The sequence below is a fragment of the Rhinoraja longicauda genome, chromosome 8 (genome assembly GCF_053455715.1).
Source record: "Rhinoraja longicauda isolate Sanriku21f chromosome 8, sRhiLon1.1, whole genome shotgun sequence".
NCBI lineage: Eukaryota > Metazoa > Chordata > Chondrichthyes > Rajiformes > Arhynchobatidae > Rhinoraja > Rhinoraja longicauda.
In genome coordinates, this window is record NC_135960.1 from 15,425,658 (window position 1) to 15,451,155 (window position 25,498).

General features: G+C 41.5%; 1 protein-coding gene across 1 annotated transcript in view; it reads right to left on the reverse strand.

The window, feature by feature from the left end:
* Positions 1–1,865: 1,865 nt before the first annotated feature.
* The window catches only part of kif5c (kinesin family member 5C), a 130,869-nt gene continuing 107,236 nt past the window's right edge, over positions 1,866–25,498 (reverse strand). Inside the window, exons 20-26 of the mRNA XM_078403358.1 lie at positions 20,877–20,978; positions 19,796–19,856; positions 18,936–19,007; positions 15,726–15,830; positions 14,744–14,960; positions 11,027–11,144; positions 1,866–4,947 (exon numbers count right to left, since the gene is read on the reverse strand). Coding sequence (XP_078259484.1) covers position 4,947; positions 11,027–11,144; positions 14,744–14,960; positions 15,726–15,830; positions 18,936–19,007; positions 19,796–19,856; positions 20,877–20,978 — 676 coding nt within the window. The 3' untranslated portion in view covers positions 1,866–4,946. The remainder of the gene's footprint in view (positions 4,948–11,026; positions 11,145–14,743; positions 14,961–15,725; positions 15,831–18,935; positions 19,008–19,795; positions 19,857–20,876; positions 20,979–25,498) is intronic.

Here is a 25,498-nt window from a genome sequence, read left to right on the forward strand (position 1 = left end):
GCCAAGGAGACCACAATGGTCCATTGTTAGCTGTGGAGGTGGTGACAATGAAGGGATATGAACAGTGAAACCAACAGGATGACTAGGGATGGAGAGTGAATGCAAGGGTTATTTGAAATTAGAAATTAGAGAAATCAATATTCATACCACTGGGTTGTAAGCTGCTAGAATCAATAGGAAACAATTCAACCTACAGTGAATACACTTCAGAACCAAGGTCATCACAGCCTTAGCAGTTAAGCTGCTAAATCCACATCACATCATTTATTCATTTACGGAAGTATGAGAAGATGAACCATAACTTCAACATCCACAAGATTAGTATCATCTACCAACCTTTCCCCTTTGCGCCACAAGATGGTATGCCTTCATTGGACATATCATTGAGTATAAGAGTCAGGAAGTCATGATGCAGCTCTACAAGACTTTGGTTAGGCTGCTTGTGGAATATTGCATGAAATTCTTTTTGCCCCATTACAAGAAGGATGTGGAGGCTTTGCACAGGGTACAGTTTTACAAGAATGTTGCCTGGATTAAGGGGCATTTGTTACAAGGAGAGGTTGGACAAATTTGGATGGCTTCTATCATCGCCTTTGGTTGAATGAAGATCAAGGCCCAAGATGCAGCATAAAACTCATGATCTATCAGGCAGTGGCGAGCTTTGCCCTACCATGTGCTTGAGATCGGCGTTATATATAACAGATATCTCAAGGCATTGAAAAAAGCATCAGCAATGCTGTCTCTGCAAAGTAAATTCACTGGAAGAATAAACAAACCTAATGTCAGTATCCTCACTTGGCCCACAACAAGTCCCTGGTTACACAGTTACCTATGTTTATTCATATGCCCAAACCAACCTCTGGAAAGTGATGCACAGTTGTAAATTATGTCATGAGGAGATTATCAACTGGACAGAGATTCAAGAATGTTTTTAAAGATTCCTTAAAGAATTGAAGCTGCTTCACTCACTGCCGGGATATGTGCAACTATGAATGCAAGAGAGCAAGATTCAAGATGACAGTAAGGACGTACATTGGGAACACACTGAAGCCCCACACGGGAGGGAGGATATGCCGCCCACACATCTGTACCCTCAGCCAGCTCCTGCCCCATCTGTGCAGCAGTCTGCAGTTCCTACAATGGTCTCTTGTGCCACCTCAGAATCTGCAAAACCAGAGTGGAAGCACATCATCCTCGATCACAAGGGAACACCCATGACAAAACCACTACAATTTTAATGTTGTACCCAATCTCCTTTCATTAATCTACTATTTCTTTGATTCAAAAAAGAAAGCAAGAATCAAGATTGAATGATAAAAAAGAACATCGAAGATCACGGCGCAGGAACGTGCCATTCGGCCCACAATTTTTTCTGCCGTACATGTTACCAAGTTAAACTAATCTCATCTGCCTGTCCATATCCCTCCATTTCCTGCACCTCCATGTGAATATCTAAAAGCTTCTTAAACATCAATATCATATCTGCCTCCACTACCACCCCTGGCAATGCATCCCGGACCCCCACTACCCTCTACATTAAAAAAAAAACTTGCCCCACACATCTCCATTAAACTTTCCCCCTCTCACCTTCTAGAATGACGTTTTAAATAGCCTCTCCTAGTTGCCGAACAGTTTTAATCACTGCTCAGTACACAAATGCACATTTTAGCAACTCAACAAAATGGTTATTTCAACCTTAGACTATACTGGTTTCTCAACATTTATTAGCAATCATCAAAACATTTACTGCACATGGTTGTAATAGATCAAAGAGGCTTAAGTTATTATTTGTTCTCATTAATAGCCGCATTCACCGATCAAATGCACCATGTTATTAGGTAGCTTGATGTTTTACTACCATTTCAAAAGAAGGAAAGTTGTTTCTTTGGGGTTTAAATCAACTTTATTTCAGCACTTTCATTAACCGTTTCAAGTAAATTATACATCATGCAAGTCATTTCATAGCAGATTTTTTTTATACCTTACAGGACAGGAATTTCAGTGAAATTTTAAAGACTGCCCTCAAACTTGATCTTATGTTTTATTTAAATACCTCACAGTATTCATATGCTGACCATGAATAATCATTTTTATACCATTTGAACAAAATAGTTGTTGTATAGGTTTGTTTTAATAAATATAGGTTCCCCTAAAATGAACATATTTAAAGACTACTGTACACACAGCCAGTTAAGAGAAACACTTCTGCAGTACACATACACATCTTACAAAGTAGACACAAACCACAGAGAGCCTCACATACCAACATCTATCAGGTCATTAGATACCTCGATACATCCCAGAGGCAGACAATGGACATTGAACAATATGTAGGTTTTTTTTCCTCCCCAACTCTGGTCAGCTATTTGTCAGGCACACAGCATTCGTATGGTGTAAGGATTAATTATTCCCTTGATATACAGGCTAAACACACAGTAGCATCGAACCCTGGCAGCTTACCAGTGTTTCCAGTGGTTTTAAACATACAAGCAGGAAAAGTAATGGAATGAAAGGCAAGAAGGCATTCAAGTGTAAACTGTAACTCAAAAGTTAATTAAGAAATAAAAGTAGGCACAACTGCACTTTGAATTCTCAGATGACCTAGTTAAAATCTCCTACAGTGACAGTCTTGCTAAAGCATCAGATACATGCCGACAGCTAGATTGACTGACTTGCTGATCAGAATCTAGAAGGAGGCAAAGGCTAACAGCAAGACCATCACAGAGAACATTTTGATTAGGTCAGTTGGTAGAATATTTTACATCACCCCTGGCATCGATGTTATTAAATAAGCTGGCTCCTTCTTTGTGCTGTGTGATCTTCTCCCGTGAAGCTGAAATGAGCACGATACACCCATAGCGTGGAGTGGTCTCCCTCAGGCTTTTGACCGTTCTTCATACATGTCAACATAATTAAAACACCAAATTTGATCAACTCTGTGAATTACCTCAAGGAACAATCTTTCCAGAAGTCATTGGGATTATGCAGCCACTGCAGTGCTCTGCTCCCATCCTTCTTGAAAGAACTGAGGATTCCAGACAGCCTAATTTTTTTATCTACACCATCCTAAAATCTAGTACAATAATAAATACTAGTGGGGATGAGGGGGAAAAAGAATGACATGCCACTTCAAAACCAAAATGATACTTTACACAATCATCGACCATTAAACTCTGGTTGGAAGAGTTTGGGGGAATGTAGAGATGGGAAGGAAGGTAGAAGTCAGTCTTTGATACAATTCACAGAAGTATCGGTGGTTACTCTCACTTAACCCCATATCTTCAGTGGAGGTGAATGTGATGACATGACTGAAACAGCAGCCTAATAGTCTCACTTGCATCTAAGTGCTACTAACCAAAGGTTAATTTTACCTCCTCGGCAATCCCATACGAAATCTAGTGTACACATCAAGTATAATACTCTGCAAGTAAAGAAGTGTGTCTAATGAACAACCCCACTGGCATTAAGGCAAAAAATAAAATACTTTTAGATGCGTCCTGAGCCAATTAAGAAGAGACAGGTTTCTGTCGAATCAGAGATAAAAACACGATGAAGAATTGCGATTGATTAAGAAGGCTAGATTTCACAATGACAGTCTTCCAGAAAGTTTGGAAATTTCACAAGTCTAGCACTAGGTGAACTGACTGGCTGATCAGCATCTAGTTACAAGAAGGATCTAACACCAAATGAAAGATAGTCACTGTGACGGTGCAGCTTTGATAAGAACTCAATGTTATGGGCATCAATAAAGATCATTCCAGCAGGCATGATTAGGCATGTAAAAACATAGATGCAAATTATACACATACATAAAGGTAGTAAGTACTTGCAGTGCAAACTTTAGTCGATGTAGACTCTCCAAAGGAAATCTAGGAACATTTGGATCACCATAATACAATAGTTAGTGGCAATTTCCTTTATCATGAACTTGACATTAAAGATTTACTATTGCCTCAAGAGTTTATGCTATCTATACGGACCAAACGTTCCTCAGAAACCTGTACAGTCTCTACACTGACACGCCCCGTGTTCAAATGGCATGAAACCAGCAGTTGAGTTATGGTGGACATCAACAGAAATACCCATGAGTGAACATACTTTGTTTTACACAGTTCTGCTCATAATATTCAGAACAAGTCTTTCTTATTTCTTCAGTAAGGTTAATGGCAGCTGACAGACCAAAGTTCTTCTTCAAAGGTCTGAAGAGATTCGGTGGTTGAGCAAGTTACATCTGCTTCCAGTTTTCCAGTTCAAACTGTCTCTTTTCTGAGTACTAAAGGCGACCATGTTTTCTTTGGACCCAAAATAAGGCCAATTTTGCATTGTTTATGTCCTTCTTTGAAACCTTCAGCTTTCCATTCCGACATTCTCAGTGTAAAAATCAAACAAGTGTAGCATAGTTAAAGGCTTGTAGTTTTTTGTACTAAAAGGCATTCTAGTTCATGGTCACGGCTGTCCAAGTTGTTCACTTTGATGACCCTCACTGACCAGGTTCACCAATGCTGCCAAAATGAGTTGTTTTTTTCTTTAGAAAATTCTACAAGCACAAATTTGGCCTTTTCACTCCTTTAAAGTTTATAATTTAGCAGCAATGTTTGCCCACCCACAACCCAAAAAATACAAAATAAACCATTTTATCATACAGAAAATCAAACTCACAATACAAGGTAATATTCCTCCTAAGACACTGCGATACAATGTATAATTTTAGCTTAGCACGGTCCTGGAAAAGGCTGGGAATTAATTGTCACGCACAAACACATACGATCCATGAGGCTAAGTGATGTAGAATGAATGCAGTTCCATACATACTTATCTTGACCCAGGTAAAGCCAATGTACTATGACTACAGTTCTGAAGAAAATATATGATTAGATGCAGGTTCCTTCTGAAGGGTTTTATGAGTTGGTCTTGGGTCATTAATGCATGCTTGACTGAAGCCCCAATCTAGAAAGCAAAGAAATTACCATTAATTCATGCAACACTTTATCCTGCTCAGATAAGCCATGCAACTGAAAATGAATATCCATCGTTACCAAGCTGCCTTAAATATCAAATTCTTTTAGACTCAGTCTTCCTTTCGTATTAACATCCACTCTTTTGATAAAGGAAGATTATTGATTATTTATAAAGCCCAGTTCATTTGGCGGTTCCCATGATTACATGGTAGAATAAGATTCATCTGTCATTCCAGGGTTTAGTTTAGTTTAGCTTATAGATACAGTGCGGAAACAGGCCCTTCGGCCCACTGAGACCGCACCGACCAGTGATCCCACACACTAACACTACCCTACACACACTAGGGACAATTTCCAATTTTATCAAGCCAATTAGCCTGCAAACGTCTTCGGAGTGTTGGAGGAAACCAGAACACCCGCAGAAAACCCACTCAGATCACGGGGAGACCTGCTCCATACAAACAGTCAGGATCAAACCCAGGTCTCTGGCGCTATGAGGCAGCAACTCTACCACTGCGTCACTGTCGCGCCCTTGACCACATGTTGTAGAAAAGAATTAAGGCAGCACTTAACAGTTTTTGCACTTTAGGAGACAATTTCCTTTGAACAAAACATTAAACGAAGGCTACATCTCCCAGCTCAGGTGAAAGTAAAAGATCATGTCATATGATGTCAAGAACAAGACGTTGTCTCGATGTCCATCCGAACAGATTACATGGAATTACACAGAAACTAGACCAAGAAACAGTCCAACCAGTCAATCTTGATGCTTTATTGTCCAGCCATATTTCCTGCCACTCATCAGCTCTATCTTCCTGCCTCTAATTCTCCTTTACCGGCCCCTTATTGAAATCAATCAATGGCATCTCTTTCCTTTGTTTCATCCAACATCTCTGCTTCGTTCTATACCTTTTCATACCTCTAGTTTCCCCCTCCCTTGTCTCTCAATCTGAAGAAGGGTCTCGACCTGAAACGTCACCTATTCCTTTTCTCCAGAGATGCTGCCTGGCCCGCTGAGTTACTCCAGCACTTTGTATTTATCTAAAGTTTCTCCTTTCTCCATGAAATTATCAGCCAATTTATTTTCCTTCTTCCGTCTGTGCCTATGTTATATTTATCCCTCTTGTTTTACTCCCTCAGGTAGAATGGTTTCTCCATGCCTTGACCACTGAAGGATTCCTATTAGCACAGTGTCCAGGATGAAAAGAATCATTAAATTCAAAAGATGGTTTGATATATTTTGCACAATTGCCCAAACTGCCTGAATAATTTGGAAATTAGTCTTTTGATTCCTGTAAAACTGCTCCATTTTGCACGGTCTCTCTCTCTCTCTCTGGTTCACAGACTTGGACTTTAGAAATAGCAAAAATACAAGACAAAGTTAGGTTGAAAACCATCACATATTAGGCACTCTCAGCTGGCGATCTTACTTCGTCTACTTCCCAAACAGTATGTCAGCCAGCCAAAAGATGTTGGATGCAGAATCCAGTGTCTTCTCATGGCCCCTTAACACATTTTTGGTGTCTTGGCAAACTCAATGAATTTTGCCAACTTGATGCAGACTAGATAGGTTAACGTCCATCCACATTGCTGTATTAGATGGAGATACAAGGAACAGCAGATGCTGGTCTACAATAAAAAGTCACAAAGTTGCGGAGTAATTCAGCAGGTCAGGCAGCATCTCTGGAGAACATGAATAGGTGATGTTTTGGGTCAGTATCCTTCAGACTGAATATGGTGGTGAGGCGGGGGTACGGGGAGAAAGCTGGAAGAGTGGAAGGGTAGGATAAAGCTTGATAGGTGGAAGATCGACACAAAATGCTGGAGTAACTCAGCGGGACAGGCAGCATCTCTGGAGAGAAGGAATAGGTGACGTTTCGGGTTGAGACCCTTCGTCAGACCGATGTCAGGGAGAGGGAGATACATAGATAAGGAAGTGTAAAGGAGTGAAACCGGGGGACAAAGGGGGTGGAGATCAAGGAAAATGTCAAATAGATCATTGTTAGGTGGGAGAAGGTAACGACAAAGCAAACAGAAATAAAATGTACCCGGAGACAGTCAGACTGGTCGGAGAACTGGGAAGGGGTGGGATGGAGAGAGGGGGAAAGCAAGGATTACTTGAAGTTAGAGAAGTCAATGTTCATACCGCTGGGGTGTAAACTGCCCAAGAGAAATACGAGGTGCTGTTCCTCCAATTTGCGCTGGGCATCACTCTGACAATGGAGGAGGCCCAGGACAGAAATGTGGGTACAGGTGAGGGTGATTGATCGGCAGATGGTTGGACAAAAAAGGCATGTGATAAGGATAGAGGAGGTACGAATTGTGAAGCCAGAGAAATGAATATAGGTGGAAGGTCATCGCTGTCTTGTTACTTTTAGCCACTCATCCACATTTCTGAGAGCAATATTATTCACAATATGTTATATTTCTTTTCTGTGTTGATGTTAATATCTTATAATTTTGTTTTATTGAACACATCTGTTACGATAATTTCCTCGCATGATTTTGTGACCAGGTTGGTTCGTACCTAAATCTTGCATATTTGGACAGCAGTAATCATACACTGTCATTATGATTTATTTTCCGGGGAAAAAACCTTTGCTGTCAAAATGCCATGAACTGGTGAAGCCCCCAAGCAAGTATTGTATGTGAGAGAAAAAAAAATTGCTTCAAAAGAGCTCTATGATAGCTGGTTAAGAGACCAAGGTTGTAATTAAATCCGAGTTCTACTTTAGATGATGGACTTAGAAGAAAGGTTTTACTTGAATTGTGGAGTTATCACAATTGCGAGGTCATTTTCAACATGTAACAATTCACAGGAAAATTATTCTCAAAGTTTAGAAAAGCCTGCTAGGCAGTCAACCAAATGACATCATAGACCTAGTCTTCTGATGTCTGCGAGAATGAGTTTTCAGAGCTTAGTTTTTTAATTTACAGATACAGCGTGGAAGCAGGCCCTTCGGCCCACCGAGTCCGCACCGACCAGCAATCCCCACACATTAACATTATCCTACACATGCTAGGGACAATTTACACTTATACTAATCCAATTAACCTACAAACCTGCACGTCTTTGGAGTGTGGGAGGAAACCGAAGATCTCTGAGAAAAACCCACGCGGTCACGGGGAGAACATACAAACGCCGTACAGACAGAACCCATAGTCAGGATCGAACCCTGGTCTCCGGCGCTGCAAGTGCTGTAAGGCAGCAACTCTACCGCTGTGCCACCCTGAGTGCTGTTGGTATAACACCAATCATTAAGTTAAGTCTCCAAAGATGCTGCCTGTCCCGCTGAGTTACTCCAGCATATTGTGTTTATCTTCGGTGTAAAGCAGCATCTGCAGTTCCTTCCTACATGTTTAAGTAAAATACATTGCTGTCCTCCACATCAATAAAAAAGACTATTTGCTGAAAGTTTAGTTGCAAGACAGAAATAAATTCACTGGAGAATTTAAATTTCAGAGGGCGGTAGGAAATTGCAACTATTGTACAATAAAAACATTGTTGTACAATAACAACATTTAAAAGACATTTGCACAGGGAATTCCTATGTGATACACCGCTCCTGTTCTCTGGTTATACTGCTCAGGTGGGCGAGGTGATGGAAACGCAGGAGGTACAGTTTTGTCCATTATAAAATTTGCCAAAACTGCGCGTATCCATTCAAGATCATTTGCAACAATTAAGAGACAAATTGAATACCTAGCTCACTAACTCCAGAAGGCATTTAAAATCAATCCCATAATAGCTGGGGATAACTGGCCCATGTGCAAACAAATTGAGCTACCAAATCATTTAAATTCTAATTAAACAATTAAAGTCTAGACCAAAATTTTGTAAAGTCACCGCATTAAAAAAAATTCCTACCAAATATTACTGCCGTCACATGTAAAAATCATTCCCAAGTCTGGAATTGATAAATTTGAATTTCCAGTTTAAAAATCTGTCAGGGAGACATGACAAAAAGGTCAACAAGACCAACGCTACATTGTCACTCTTTTGTATTCAATGAGAATTAACCCACAAGAATGAAAGCTTGCCAAAAGTTAAGATTACTTAGTTAAACTAATTCCACCCAATACATTTGTGACACTATCTTCTCCAAGTGCAGTATGTATTAAATGCCACCCAGTGGCCATTGTCGGCATTACCATGTATGTGCCATCCAATAACTTCCAGTTACTGTGCGAGACTGGATTTTCCAGAGCAGTTAGAATTAAAGAGAGCCAAGTCAAGTCAAGTGTGTTTTATTGTCATATGTCCCAGGTAGAACAATGAAATTCTTACTTGCAGCAGCACAACAAAATTTGTAAACATAGTACATTATAAACAATATAATAAACGAGAAAAAAGTTCAGTGTGTGTATACAGGTTAGATCATAAAGCACAGAAACAGGCCCTTTGGCCCACTGGGTCTGTGCCAAACATCATCCACACATCTACTCTGATCCTACATTTTTTTCTCCCCAACTCCCTCAGAGTCCGACACACTAGGGGCAATTTACAGCAGCCATTTAACCATAACTCCCAGGCCCAAAATTAATTGCCTATACAGATGCTCCCCGGCTTACGATGCTTCGACTTACGATATTTCGACTTGGCGATGGTGCAAACGGCAGCGACCCGTAGCGAGCCGCAGCTCGCTTCCGGCCACGTGATCATGTGTATTGAATGCATTTTGACTTACGATATCTTCGGTTTCCGAACGTAGCCTCGTCGTAAGCTGAGGAGCACCTGTACTGGACACATTCTTCAAGCTAAAGCTAGTTCACATCAAACCAATTAGTGCCACGAGCATGACAATGGGTGGACTCAGCATCACACAGCACGGAAACAGGCCCTTCATCCCACCTTATACAAGCTGACCAAGTTGGCATACCAGGTTAGGTACATTTGCCTGCATTTATCTGGTGTACCCTAAACCCTGCCTATCCACATATCTGTCCAAATGTCTTTTAAAAGTTGCAATTGTACACATTTCTATAGCTTCTTCTGGCAGTTCATTCCAGATATCAACTATCCTCTGAGTGAACAAGTTGCCCCTGAATTTCCTCTTAAATCTCTCCCCTCTCATCTTAATCCTAAGGACTCCAGTTTTAGAATCCTATATCCTGGCTAAAAGACTGTGAACATCCAATTGATCAATGCAACTCATGAACCTGTACATTTTAATAAGGTCATCCCACAGCTTCCTACACTCCAAAGAAGAAAGTCCCATCCTATCCAAACTTTCCCTATGACTCAAGCCTGCAAGCTCAGGTAACATGCTGCAAAATCTCTTCCAACTTAATGACATCCTTCTGATAGGTGGGCGACCAGAACTGCATACAGTACTCCAAGCGTTGTCTCAACATCACCTTGTACGACTGTAGTACCATGATGTCCCAACTTATTCAATACCCTTCCCAATGAAGGAAAACATGCCAAATGCCTTCTTTACTCTACCGCCCATCTGACTCACCACTTTTAGGGAACTATGCACATGTACTCCCCAATTTCTCTGTTCTAAAATGCTCTCCAGGGCTCCACCATTTATTGTGCAAGTTCTGCCTTGGTTTGACATGCCACACCTCACACTTGGCAGAGTTAAATTCCATTTGTCATTCCTTGGCCCACCTTCCTAACTGATCTAGATCCTATTGCAAACGTAGACTTGCTTGAATTGTATAACGGAGTAGCTCACCTGGCACAGACTTGAAAGCAGATAAGTTCTCTCCAAGCAAAAGAAAACAATGGTAGATGGATTTACTAGTAGGTCTCAACGTCAAGGCTAACCGGTGAAGCGTGCCAATGTGACACCAGGACCTTGCCGGTTTTAACGTGTTATCTTACAGTAACTATACCACAGTAGCAGACATATGTCGTCCATATTTATTAAACATTCATCTGCTAATATTGCCAGAGGCAGTTTCTAGTTTTAGATAGACAGGAAAATAAGTTAATCTTTCAACGTCATGCAATTCACATTATTTTTAGAAGCACGTCCTACATCATCAAAACTCCATTCATCCAAGGTTGAATTCAATCCACAGGTTTACCAAATTGGAGTAGGCTGTATTCTACTTACTACTTGTCCTTGTTCTGATAGTAACTAGGGTTTGAGGTCACAGATACTCCACCACCACGGATAGCATGAAAGGCTGTTGGAGAGGATGCAGGATAATGGCCGGAACGAATAGGTTTTGCTGAAAATGAAAGAAGGTGAGAGTGTCCAATTAATTATATCATTTATAATATACTTTAAATTTCACTTTAGAGATACAGTGTGCAAACTGGCCCTAGGGCCCACCAAATTCACACTGACCAATGATCACCTTATAAAGTTGCACTATCCTACACACACTAGGGACAATTTTACCAAAGCCAATTAACCTACAAACCTGTTTGTCTTTGGAGTGTGGGAAAGAAACCGGAGCGCCCGGATAAGACCCACGCGGTCACAGGTAGAACATTCAAACTCCTTACGGACGACCTTCATAGTCAGGATCGAACCCGGGTCTCCGGTTCTGCAAGGCAGCAACTCTACCGCTGCGCCACCGTGCCACCCAATACAGCGAGGAAACTAGCCCTGGGGCCTACCAAGTCCATGCTGACCAGCGATCACCTCGTCCAGTTGCACTACCCTACACACACTACACACACAGTTTACAATTTAACCAAAGCCAATTAACCTACAAACCTGCTTGTCTTTGGAGTTTGGGAAGAAACCTGAGTGCCCGGAGAAAAACGCATGCGGTCATAGGGAGAACATTCAAACTCCTTACGGATAACATTCACAGTCAGGATCGAACCCGGGTCTCTGGCGCTGCAAGGCAGCTACTCTACTGCTGTGCCACTGTGCTGCCCCCAAATAACAAAGTCATTTCTCCTACAAACCTTCTTCTCTGCCCATTATGGAGGGACCCTACCTTTTGTTTGGTGAACAGAAGGAATTGTACACCAGTGATTCCCATGTTTACTCCCATCGATACAAAAAAGGAAGTAAAATCAGCCATTCGCAACCAATAACTTGATGCCAGTCCGGTTTTTCCCAGTCAATTCAGATGAAAACAATTTCTTGACTGGAATGCGTATCACTGTGGATAAACTATTCTCAATCAATTAAAAAAAACTTTGCTGAAAATTTACTAAACGCTTAAGAGCAACTGCACTTCTTACTGTGTCAAAGAACGCAAAATCCCATCCCTATATGGACCCTTGTCATTGTATCACTTTTTTGACCAAGATCTCCACTGAAGCATCTAACATCCATAAAGAGATATTGGCTATAGCTATATGTCTGATGTAGCCTGTACCTCGAAGAAGTCTCATACATGTAAAGCATTGCAGGATGCCAAATGTTTTTTATCTTGCCTGCTTTAATGCCTCCTAAAAATAAAATTAATCATGTTAGTCTCTTCCTCCACTATCTCTCCTTTGTTTCAGCTCTACACATCCATGACCCTACGATGTCAAGCATATTAAGACCATATCTTGTGTGAGGAGCACAGGACTCATGCAAGTCATACTAACAGCAAGCAGGATACAATTGAGCAATACTGCAGCCCACAGATCAGTTACTGCAGGATCGACACAAAAAGCTGGAGGAGGTACGGGTGACGTTTTTGGTCGAGACCCGTCTTCAGACTCGTCAGGAATAAGGGAACAAATATAGACAGTGATGTGGAGAGATAAAGAACAACGAATGAAAGATATGCAAAAAAGTGACGATGATAAAGGAAACACGCCACTGTTAGCTGTTTGTAGAGTGAAAATGAGAAGTTGGTGCGACTTGGGTGGGGGGCGGGATAGAGAGAGAGAATGCCGGGGCTACCTGAAGTGAGAGAAATCAAAATTTATACTACTGGGCTGTAAGCTGCCCAAACGAAATATGAGATGCTGTTCCTCCAATTTTTGTTTTGACTCACTCTGACAATGGAGGAGACCTAAGACAGAAAGGTCTGTGTGGGAATGGGAAGGAGAATTAAAGTGTCCAGCAACCGAGTGATCAGGTAGGTTCAGGCGGGCTGAGCGAAGGTTTTCCGCGAAACGAACGTCCAGTCTGCGTTTGGTCTCGCCGATGTATAAGACTCCACATCTTGAACAACGGATACAGTAGATGAGGTTGGAGGAGGTGCAAGTGAATCTCTGCCTAACCTGAAAGGACTGTCGGGGTCCCTGGATAGAGCCAAGGGAGGAGATAGAGCGACAGGTGCTGCATCTTCTGCGGTTGCAGGGGAAGGTACCTGGGGAGGGGGTGGTTTGGGTGGGAAGGGATGAGTTAACCAGGGAGTTGCGGAGGGAACAGTCTCTGCGGAAGGCGGAAAGGGGTGGAGATGGGAAAATGTGACTAGTGATGGGATCCCGTTGGAGGTGGCAGAAATTTTGGACGATTATGCGTTGTATGCGACAGCTGATGGGGTGGAAGGTAAGGACTTGGTGGACTCTATCTCTGTTGCGACTAGGGGAAGGGGAAGCAAGGGTGGAACTATGGGGTACCGAGGAGACACGAGTGAGGGCCTCATCTATGATGGGAGAGGGAAACCCCGTTTACTAAAGAACGAGGACATCCCGGGTGTCCTGGTATGGAACACCTCATCTTGGGCGCAGATGCAGTGTAGACGGAGGAATTGGGAGTAGGGGATAGTCTTTGCAGATGATAGGGTGGGAAGAAGTGTAGTCGTGATAGTTGTGGGAGTCAATAGGTTTGTAATAGACGTCAGTCAATAGTCTATTTCCTGTGATGGAGACTGTAAGATCAAGAAAGGGGAGGGAGGCGTCAAAGATGGTCCAAGTAAATTTGAGTGCAGGATGAAAATTGGTGGTGAAGTTGGTGAAGTCCATGAGTTCTGCATGGGTGAAGGAGGTAGCACCGATGCAGTCATCAATGTAACGGAGATAGAGTTCAGGAATAGGGCCAGTGTATGCCTGGAACAGGGATTGTTCAACGTACCCTACAAAGAGGCAGGCATAGCTGGGGCCCATGCGGGTGCCCATAGCTACGCCTTGGAGGAAGTGGGAGGAGTCAAAGGAGAAGTTGTTGAGGGTGAGGACCAGCTCCGCTAGGCGGAGTAGAGTGTTAGAGGGAAATTGGATGGTTCTGCAGTTGAGGAAGAAACGGAGGGCTTTAACGCCTTTCAAAGTAGGCATACCTTGAGGAGATTTTGCAGTGGAGTAGTAAAGGAACGGCAGAGGCTAGTTTACAAAGAAAGACATGGAGCGCTGAGGTAACTCAACAGGTCAGACAGCATCTCTGGAGAACATGGATAGGTGACGTTTTGGGTTGGGACCCTTCCCGAAGTTAAACTGACATCTGCTGTTCATTGTATCCAAATCATAAATAGCCTGACTGCAATAACTCAATGGATCGACTGGGCTTTATTTTCACTGGAATTTAGAAGGATGAGAGGGGTCCTGATAGAAACATCTAAACTTCTTAAGGGATTGTACAGGCTAGATGCAGGAAAAATGTTCCCGATGTTGAGAGAGTCCAGAAGCAGGGGTCACAGTTTAAGAATAAGGGGTAGGCCATTTCGGATTGAGATGAGGAAAAACTTTTTCACCCAGAGCGTTGTGAATCTGTGGAATTCTCTGCCACAGAAGGCAGTGGAGGCCAATTCACCGGATATTTCCAAGAGAGAGTTAGATTTAGCTCCAAGGGCTAACAGAGTCAAAGGATATGGGGAGAAAGCAGGAACGAAGTACTGATTTTTTCTGATCAGCCATGATCATATTGAATGGCAGTGTTGGCTCAAAGGCCCGAATGGCCTACTTCTGCACCTATTGTCTATGTTTCTATCTTTACCAATCTGAGCTGAATGTGCCCGTCTGGCCATGTTTTTGGCCCGGACTGCTTCCTTGATTCGGTCGACCTCCTGATGGTAACGCTTGCGTTCCCTCATCGCACTCTCCTTGGCTTCCTTCAGTGCACTCTCCAATGCCTTAACTCTCTCAGCTGTAGCCCGAAGTCGTTTTTCCAGCTTAGGAAGCTCACAACGAAGATCTGCATTGTCACGAACCAGCTGGAAGAGAAACAGAATGAAATGGATGACATCAGATTACAGGATAACCATGGTCAGTCACAACCTCCACTAATGGTATCAAATGGGTCTGAGCTCAGAATGTACTTCAACCCCAATACTCAATTTCAGTCAACAGAACCAAAAATGAAAGAGAGATTAAAATCACTCATTTGTTGCAATGTCTCGCAAAGTTAAAATTACCCCTAATAATAACGAATAGAAAACCTGGAATGGCAAAGCATACAATAAGCAAGGGGTTTCAATGACAAAAATTCAGTAACGTTGCCCCTCGGGCTTATATTAAACCTTAATCTACAAACCCGCACGTCTCTGGAATGTGGGAAGAAAACGGAGCACTTGGGGGAAACCCACGTGTTCACAGGGAGAATGTGCAAACCAACTTGCACAGACAGCAACAGAGGTCAGGATCAAACCCGAGTCTCTGGTACTGTGAGGCAGCAGCTCTACCAGCTGCACCACTGTGCCACCCTTAAGTGCAAATTATGTGTGACATAAACAAGAAGTACCTCTTCTGGAAGATAGCTCTAAATAACGAAAAGAAAAAGGCATTTGTAGCTATAATTAGCTTAATACTTTGACTTGCAGAATTAAAATATACTGCAGCATGTTTTGACAACCTGGCACATAAAAAGCACATGCAGTGTAGGCAAAATAGAGTGTCTACTTGATCAAACGGCAGCTTTGATATTAGATATTGGTAAAAGGTGCCAATTTTGAAGCGTTGTATATATACCCTTCTCGTACCTGCTTGTGAACCTTTGTAAGCTGCTCCAGGTTGTTCTCAAGAAAGGATATTTTCTGTTTTTGTGCAGCACTCCCCCCTCCATCATCTGAGTCCAGTTCAGTGCTCTGTGGAAATGCAAAGCAAAACGATCAATCTGCAGCAGCTGCAAAGCACATGACTGGAAGGAGACAATCAAAATGAGCACTTCAACCTTCTGACCCAACTTTGCAGCTGGGGTAAATTTAGAAACACATCGCCATGCTTAGCATCAAGACTAGTATAATTATCGGGACATCTAGTTTGTATACCTGCAATGGATTTCTGAGGTTATTCCTTCTTCATAAAATGTGTTTGGCAGTCATTTGCAGTAAATATTATTTGGGCAAGAGGGGTTAGAAACACTGAAAATCATAGCTCAATGTTTTCGTTTATGATTTTTTTTTTAAAATGCTGATTATTTAAGAAGTCATGGAATTATTTTACAGTCCATCTTGGTTCCATCATTCGCAGAATTAAAGGGAAAATAAGAGTCAATAGAGGAGCTATTTATTCATGATTGCATATTCTAAATGCACAAACTTTGGGCAAGAACAGTTGAATATTCGGGTTCCCATGTTGAATTTTGTTCCGTTGGAATTTTCTACCCCGAAAAAATTGTACAATGCAGAGGTGGTCACCTGGCCCACTGTGACTGGTTCTGGAGGAGCTAGCCAAAATGCTTCAACTTCCATCCTTTAGTCCAATATTAAAATGGCTATAGAGGATACAAGAAACTGCAGAAGCTAGTTTACAAAGAAAACAGACACAAAGTACCGGAGTAGTGTAAGAAAATAACTGCAGATGCTGGTACAAATCGAAGGTATTTATTCACAAAATCACAGAGGGGGAGCAGTGAGAGAGCATGTTGCTAAACTCTCGTCGAAGAGAGGAGAACTTCTTCAAAGTGGACATACCTTGAGGAGAAATCGCAGTGGAGCAACAGGTAGTGTAAGTTACCTGTAACTTAAGTAACTCAGCAGTCCAGGCAGCATCTCTGGTTACCTTCCTTTTGAAAATCGCCAATGAATTTATTTCCATGTTTTTTTTAGGTAATGGTTTACAAATCCAAACAATTTGTTGAGTTTAGGAATTTATTTTCCAATTGCAAAAATAAACAAGCAACACCCCAAAATCTTTACTGATCAACCTCAGCTTAGCTCCGCTAAGTGGTACTTTGCACCTCAAAATCTTGACAACGTACAAATGCAAGTGGCATGTGGGCTATTGTTGAAACTCACACTAATGCAAGAAAATGCAAAGTTATAATATATAGTTGACATGTACATCGCACCTGTCACAATTACCCTTGTCACAATCCAAAAGTTTTGTATGCCTACTTTGTTTAGCTATTCCATTGGCATTAGGTTCCCTGAATGTGTAAAGTGGGATATTTAAAAGGTCAGAAATGAATGAATCGAAAAAGAGGAAGATTTTTTGGTTTGCCTTGTTTGAGAATATTCAGTCGTTACAACCAGAGAATTTTTTACATTTTTTTTTGTAAAGAATGTATATTCCTGCAGTTTCCACAACTCCATAGGAGTTACAATTTCCAATGATGCTGTCCTCTTTGCAGATTGTTCTGTTTCAGGACATATGACAATAAAACACTGAAGAAGGGTCTCGACCCGAAACGTCACCCATTCCTTCTCTCCCGAGATGCTGCCTGACCTGCTGAGTTACTCCAGCATTTTGTCAATAAATCGATTTGTACCAGCATCTGCAGTTATTTTCTTATACTGTTTATCTCGAGACCCTTGCCTTGCTCCCAAGATTAATGAGAAGATTAATGATCTGGTGAGTTGTATGTGGGGGTACTCTAGCACTGTCCACTTATTGGGGTGTAACTGGGCTTCAACGCAATTATTCTGCTGTGATCGCAGGATTAATGGCCATCAAAATTTGGGCCTCCTAGTTCAGATGTACATAGCCACCACTACACTTATACCCAGGCCGAAAACCAAGCAAAGACAAATTTTCCACATCATAAATTCCAATGCACTTTTTATTTTAAATGAGATTTTTTTTAAAAAGAGATGCAGTGTGGAAAAATGCCTTTTAGCCCACTGAGTCCACGCCGACCAACAATCATCCTGTACATTTGTTCTGTCCTCACACTCAGGGTAATTTACAGAAGCCAATTAACCGACAAACCTGCACATCTCTGGGGTGTGGGAGGAAATCGGAACACCTGGAAAAAAACCCACTTGGTTACAGGGAGAATGTATAAACTCCGTACAGACAGCATCTGTAGTCAGAATCGAACCTGGGCCTCTGGCACTGCGAGGCTCTACCGCTGCTCCACTGTGCCACCCTCACTTTTTTAGAAAACCGAGAGATAATATTAATTCTTAATTCTCATTTCTCCCTTTCTCGGTAGTGAAGAAAGCAAACTCAATGCTAGCATTTATTGCAAGAGGGCTTGTATACAAAAACAGCGATGTAATGCAGAGGCTCTACAAGGCGCTGTTAATATTGTGAGTAATTTTGGGCACCATATCTGAGAAAGGATGTGTTGGCTCTGGAGAGGGTCCCGAGGAGGTTTACAAGAATGATCGCAGGACTGAGTAGGTCAACATATGATGAGCATTTGTCGGCACTGGGCCTGTACTCGCTGAAAATTAGAAGAGCGGGGGACCTCTTTGAAACATACAGAACAGTGAAAGGCTTGGATAGTGTGGATATGGAGAGGATGTTTTCACTAGTGGGAGAGTCTAGGACCAGAGGTCATAGCCTTAGAATTAAAGGATGTTCTTTTAGGAAGGAGAAATTTCTTTAGTCAGAGGGTGGTGAATCTGTGGAATTCTTTGACACAGAAGGCTGTGGAGGCCAAGTCAGTGGATATTTTTAAGGCAGAGATAGATAGATTTTTGATAAGTACAGGAGTCATTGTGAGAAGGCAGGAGAATGGTGTTAGGAGGAAGAGATAGATCAGCCATGATTAAATGGCAGAGTCGACTTGATGGGCCAAATGGCCTAATTCTACTCCTATCACATGATCTTATGACCTTTATAACAACTATTCCTTCAAATCACATTATTTCAAAACCAGAATGAAAGCCATTTCTGAACGTTTTAGCTTAAAATTAAAAAATAAACACGTTTCATTGAGCATAACTTTTGCAAATAAGTCCACAATTGCCTTGTAGAGTATCTCATTTTTTTAAAAACACACAACAGTGCAAACAACTTACTTTCTTGACCCGAGTGGTGAGGTCCTGAACAAAAAGTTTTCTGAGGTTATGGAGAGTTTGGAGTTCTTTTGCCTTAAAAAAAATAACAGACTGTGTTAAGAGAATAAAGATTTAGTGAACTTGCATGTTCTTCCAATCATTAATTATGCAGATGTACAACTATATAATTCAAGAACATCAATGCAAACAACAAAAAAAGGACTTGCAAATACAGCTAAATAAAACTCTATATTTGGGTGGAGTGAGGAGGGGAGGTGAAAATAAAATATCACGGTTTGATTGGAGCCATATCTAAGAAAACATCCATTCGTTTTTAAATTAAAAGCGATTATACTATACATCGGAGCAAACAGCATTTGCGGAGCAGAACAGGATCTTGGTCTGTTATGTCGAAAATTTATATACCCCCCACCCCACTCTGCTATCACAAAAAATTTGGTAAGTGATGGGTCAGACATTACTGATAATCACCAATGAAAACTTCCCTTCTCAAGACACCCACTTTCCAGTTACTGTAAACTGTGCTCAATGGTTCAATTTATCAACAGATTGCATTGTAGTTAGACTGGCAGAAGTGGAGAAATGCACCACTGGGCAATTTAAATTGCAGGGTTCCTCTCACAAATGCTAACAGTGATTTCATGCTGCATTGTATTCAGTATACATGCTGGGAATCGTGGGTTCCATATTAGATCGGCGTCGGTGGACAGAGATTTACAGATGTGACATGCACATGGCGTAATCGTTATTCTACAGAAACATGGTTATAAACCTCAGTTAAGTTACAGAATTGGGAAGGGGGCTAGTTTGTTCTGAAGTGAGTCCATTAAAAATCCAATACGTTTCACAATGAAACTTACAACTGTCTCTTCCAGCCCCTTGAGGTCCTGTTTTGCTTGCTCTCTTTTGTCATTAAGAAGTCTAAAAGCAGGACATAAAAGTTATTTGGAGTCAGATTTCATTTGAGATTTACAGCCTATTAAAGAAAATAATTTCATACCTCCATCTCTAACAATTTACCAAGATAGAGGTAAACAGATCACATTACAAGACATCAGTCCGAAAGTAACAAGAAGCCAAATAATATGATTGATTATAAAGGACCATTAACCATCATGCTATTACTGCAAGCACACTGGTGAGGGCATCACCAGTCAGCCTCTGAGCAAACAGGAAGTCCAATCCAAAACAGTGCACGACAGATAGAAGAAGTTTTAATTGCAAAAGATGTAAAGACAATCACGCATCACAACTAGAACAGAAAAGGGCATGGGAAGACCAGAACTAAGACCTTTGGCCTTGATAATACGAAGTATTTTTTGATGGAAGTAATGACCAAATCGTTACTGAGCATCATCACATGTATGATCAAATTAGGATTTAAAAAAATATATATATATACCTCCTTCACAGATGCTCATGTTATCCCAAACGTGACATCAGTTCTAGGAGCAGAATTAGGCCATTCGGCCCATCAAGTGGATTCCACCATTCAATCATGACTGATCTATCTTTGCCTCTCAACCCCCATTCTCCTGCCTTCTCCCCATAACCCCTCGACACTCTTACTAATCAAGAATCTGTCAATCTCCGCCATATAAATATTCATATCCATATGTCCCCAAGAAGCAGGTATTTCCCCAGGTATTACATTGCACTTAGAGCTTAACAGTCTCATCCTTTATCACACCCTCTAGCTTTCAATCCCCTTCTTTGGCATATACACCTCTCCAAACAAGGTGTTTAAAAACTGTCGTCTATTGAGAGCAGGCAAAATACAGTCAGCATGGATAATAATGACTATCCAGAGAACCCAACCACCTTCTGGGTAACTTGATATCAAGTAGAGATGGCAGGTTATATGAAGAAGCACAATACAGGTAACTATTAAATAACAGTTCTCGTGGTGTAAAGTGTGATTATGGTAAAAAAATGTCTTACACAAGTTTCTGCAGCTCCACACTTTTTTCCTGCTCTTCCATTTTTAACTTTTCAAAATCAGAGTTCAATTTCTCTTGTTCCAGCATCAGTTTTTGGTTCAAACTGCAGTGTTGAAAGAAAACAAGTGTTCCTTTGTTAGTTTGGATAACCGTGCATCTAAAATTCATTGGGTATTAATATTGCACAATCAGTTGACACTTTTAAACACTAGCAAGTTCAGGGTCTATTTCAAGTTCATAAAAATCAACTCAATATTTCTAACAGAAGATTGTGCTGCAAATTCATCATACTTGTCCTAGTGAGTTGCATTTCTTCTTTACCAACAAATTAATACCAAATCAGCATACTTGAAGTTTTTCATGTGGAGAAAATATATTGAATCAAATAATCAAATACAAGAAGGCATAACTTTAAGGTGATAGGGGCAAAGTTTAAAGAAGATGTGCGGGGCAAGCTTTTTTTTTAACACAGAGGGCAGTGAGTGCCTGGAACAGGCTTCCAGGGATGATGGTTGAGGCAGATATGATAGTAGCATTTAAGATAAGAAGAAAAAGAAAGAAGCATTTTGCCCCAGATAAATGTTCAATAATCTGTTCAATAATAATTGCAGATAAACACATGTAAAACTTCACTATTTTTCTGAGGATAATGAAGATAGTGGATGCAGACTTTTATATCCACCTTAATTGTAGACCAGTCAAGTGTTAACCTAAATTCTGTGTTCATGCCCTGAAGAGAATTGAGGCCTTCTACGTATTCGTACATCAATTTCAACACTCAGAAAAGATGCACGAGAGTGAGGAAAAACTGAGAACAGCAGCGATAGAAACTGGCTGATTTTTTAATAAATATTTAACAGTGAGTTTTGCTGGACCAGAAAGATAAGATTAGTTAGGGCCACTTTCTCTGCAGTAAAACTCTGTGTTCCCAAATAATATAAGGGAATAATAAATACAAAATTCAAATAATATAAATAAACCAAATGGGATCCAGGGAGAGCATAGGAAACAGAGAGGTAATCATATAAAGCAGCACAAAATCATGAGGGGATAGATAAGACAAATGCACAGTCTTTTACCCAGAATAGGGGAATTAATAACCAGAGGACATAGGTTTGAGGTAAGAGAGGAAAGATTTAATAGGAAGCCGAGCGGCAATTTGTTTCACACAGTGAGTGCTGAGCTGCCAGAAAAGGTAGTTGAAGCAGACACCATTTATAAGACATTTGGACAAGTATGCGGATAGGAAAGATTTCGAGGTTTTGAGTCAAATGTGGGCAATTGGAACCTGCGTAGATTTGGCATCTTGGTCAGTATGGACAAGTTGGGCTGTAGGGCCTGTTTTCGGTGCTGTATGCTCCATGAAGATCTTTATTCAGTGATAAGGATTTGTAAAAAATCCACTAAGCAAATTTTTGGTTGCAAAAGTTTTGATGCTGTTCAATGCGTAGCATATGTTGTTATGGGAATAGGAGAGCCAAGAGTGTTTGTCATATCTCATAACTGTATAAAAATATGAAAAGCATAGATTGGTTAGGCAGTCAGAACCTTTTCCCCAGAGCGAAAATGTCCAAGATAAGAGGGCATAGCTTTAAGGTGAGAGGGGCAAAGTTTAAAGGAGATTTGCGGGGCAATTTCTTTCTTTATATAGAGGGTGTTGGATGCCTGGAACACACTTACCAGGTGTAATAATGGAACAGATCACTGGTGCCATTTAAGCAATAGCCAATAGGTGCAGGAGTAGGCCATTCGGCCCTTCGAGCCAGCACCACCATTCAATGTGATCATGGCTGATTATTCTCAATCAGTACCCCGTTCCATCCTTCTCCCCATACCCCCTGACTCCGCTATCCTTAAGAGCTCTAGCTAGCTCTCTCTTTAAAGCATTCAGAAAACTGGCCTCCACTGCCTTCTGAGGCAGAGAATTCCACAGATTTAAAACTCTCTGACTGAAAAGGTTTTTCCTCATCTCTGTTCTAAATGACCTACCCCTTATTCTTAAACTGTGGCCCCTGGTTCTGGACTCCTCCAACATTGGGAACATGTTTCCTGCCTCTAACATGTCCAACCCATTAATAATCTTATGTTTCAATATAATCCCCTCTCATCCTTCTAAATTCCAGTGTATATAGGCCTAGTCACTCCAGTCTTTCAACATACGACAGTCCCGCCATTCCGGGAATTAACCTAGTAAACCTATGCTGCACGCCCTTAATAGCAAGAATATCCTTCCTCAAATTTGGAGACCAAAACTGCACACAGTACTCCAGGTGCGGTCTCACTAGGGCCCTGTACAACTGTAGAAGGACCTCTTTGCTCCTATACTCAACTCCTCTTGTTATGAAGGCCAACATTCCATTGGCTTTCTTCACTGCCTGCTGTACCTGCATGCTTCTTTTCAGTGACTGATACACTAGGACACCCAGATCTCGTTGTACGACCCCTTTTCCCAATTTGACACTGTTCAGATAATAATCTGCCTTCCTATTCTTACCACCAAAGTGGATAACCTCACACTTACCCACATTAAACTGCATCTGCTATGCATCCACCCACTCACACAGCCTGTCCAAGTCACCCTGCAACCTCATAGCATCTTCCTCACAGTTCACACTGCCCCCAGCTTTGTGTCATCTGGAAATTTGCTAATGTTACTTTTAATCCCTTCATCCAAATCATTAATGTACATTGTAAATAGCTGTGGTCCCAGCACCGAGCCTTGCGGTACCCCACTAGTCACTGCCTGCCATTCTGAAAGGGACCCATTTATCCCCACTCTTTGTTTCTGTCTGCCAACTAATTTTCTATCCATGTCAGTACCCTAACCCCAATACCATGTGCTCTAATTTTGCACACTAATCTCCTATGTGGGACCTTGTCGAAGGCTTTCTGAAAGTCAAGGTACACTACATCCACCGGCTCTCCCCGTCCATTTTCGTAGTTACATCCTCAAAAAATTCCAGAAGATTAGTCAAGCATGATTTCCCCTTCGTAAATCCATGCTGACTATGAACGGTCCTGTTACTGCTATCCAAATGCTCCGCAATTGCGTCTTTTATAATTTACTCCAGCATCTTCCCCACCACTGATGTCAGACTAACTGCTCTATAATTTCCTGTTTTCTCTCTCCCTCCTTTCTTAACATTAGCTACCCTCCAATCCACAGGAACTGATCCTGAATCTATAGAACATTGGAAAATGATCACCAATGTGTCCATGATTTCTAGAGCCACCTCCTTAAGTACCTGTGATGCAGACCATCAGGCCCTGGGATTTATTAGCCTTCAGTCCCATCAGTCTACCCAACACCATTTCTTGCCTAATGTGAATTTCCTTCAGTTCCTCCGTCACCCTAGGAACTCTGGCCACTAGAACATCTGGGAGATTGTTTGTATCTTCCTTAGTGAAGACAGATCCAAAGTACCGGTTCAACTCGTCTGCCATTTCCTTGTTCCCCGTAATAAATTTCCTCTGCTTCTGTCTTTAAGGGACCCACATTTGCCTTAACTATTTTTTTCCTCTTCACATGCCTAAAGAAGCTTTTACTATCCTCCTTTATATTATTGGCCAGCTTACCTTCGTACCTTATCTTTTCTCCCCGTATTGCCTTTTTAGTTACCTTCTGTTTCTCTTTAAAAGAGTCCCAATCCTCTGGCATCCCACTCTTCTTTGCTATGTTATACTTATTCTCTTTTATTTTTATGCTGTCCTTGACTTCCCTTGTCAGCCACGGGTGCCTCTTACTCCCCTTAGAATCTTTCCTCCTCTTTGTGATGAATTGATCCTGCAACTTCTGCATGGTTCCCAGGAATACCTGCCATTGCTGTTCCACCATCTTCCCTGCTAGGGTCTCCTTCCAGTCAAATCTGGCCAGCTCCTGCCCCATGCCTCTGTAATCCCCTTTGTTATACTGTAATACTGACACTTCCGATTTTCCCTTCTCCCTCTCAATTTGTAGATTAAAACTTATCATATTATGATCACTGTCTCCTAATGGCTCTTTTACCTTGACTTCCCTTATCAAATCAGGTTCATTACTCCTTCTCCCTGGTAGGCTCCAGTACAAGCTGTTCTAAGAATCCATCTCGGAGGCACTCCACAAACTTCCTTTCCTGGGGTCCAGTACCAACCTGATTTTCCCAGTCTACCTGCATGTTGAAATCTCCCATAACCGCCGTAGCATTACATTTTTGACATGCCAATTTTAACTCTTGATTCAACTTGCACCCTATGTCGAGGCTACTGTTTGGGGGCCTGTAGATAACTCCCATTAGGGTCTTTTTACCCTTACAATTTGTCATTTCTATCCATACTGATTCTACATCTCCTGATTCTATGTCACCCCTTGAAAGGGAGTGAATATCATTCCTTACCAACAGAGCGACCCCACCCCCTCTGCCCACCTGTCTGTCTTTTCGATAGGTTGTATACCCCTGAATATTCAGTTCCCAGCCCTGGTCCTCTTGTAGCCATGTTTCTGTAATTCCCACCATGTCATACTTGCCAATGTCTAACTGAGCCTCAAGCTCATCCACTTTATTTTTTATACTTTGCGCATTTAAATACAACACTTTAAATTCGGTATTCACCTCCCCTCTCACACCGGTCACCATTGGCCCTGAC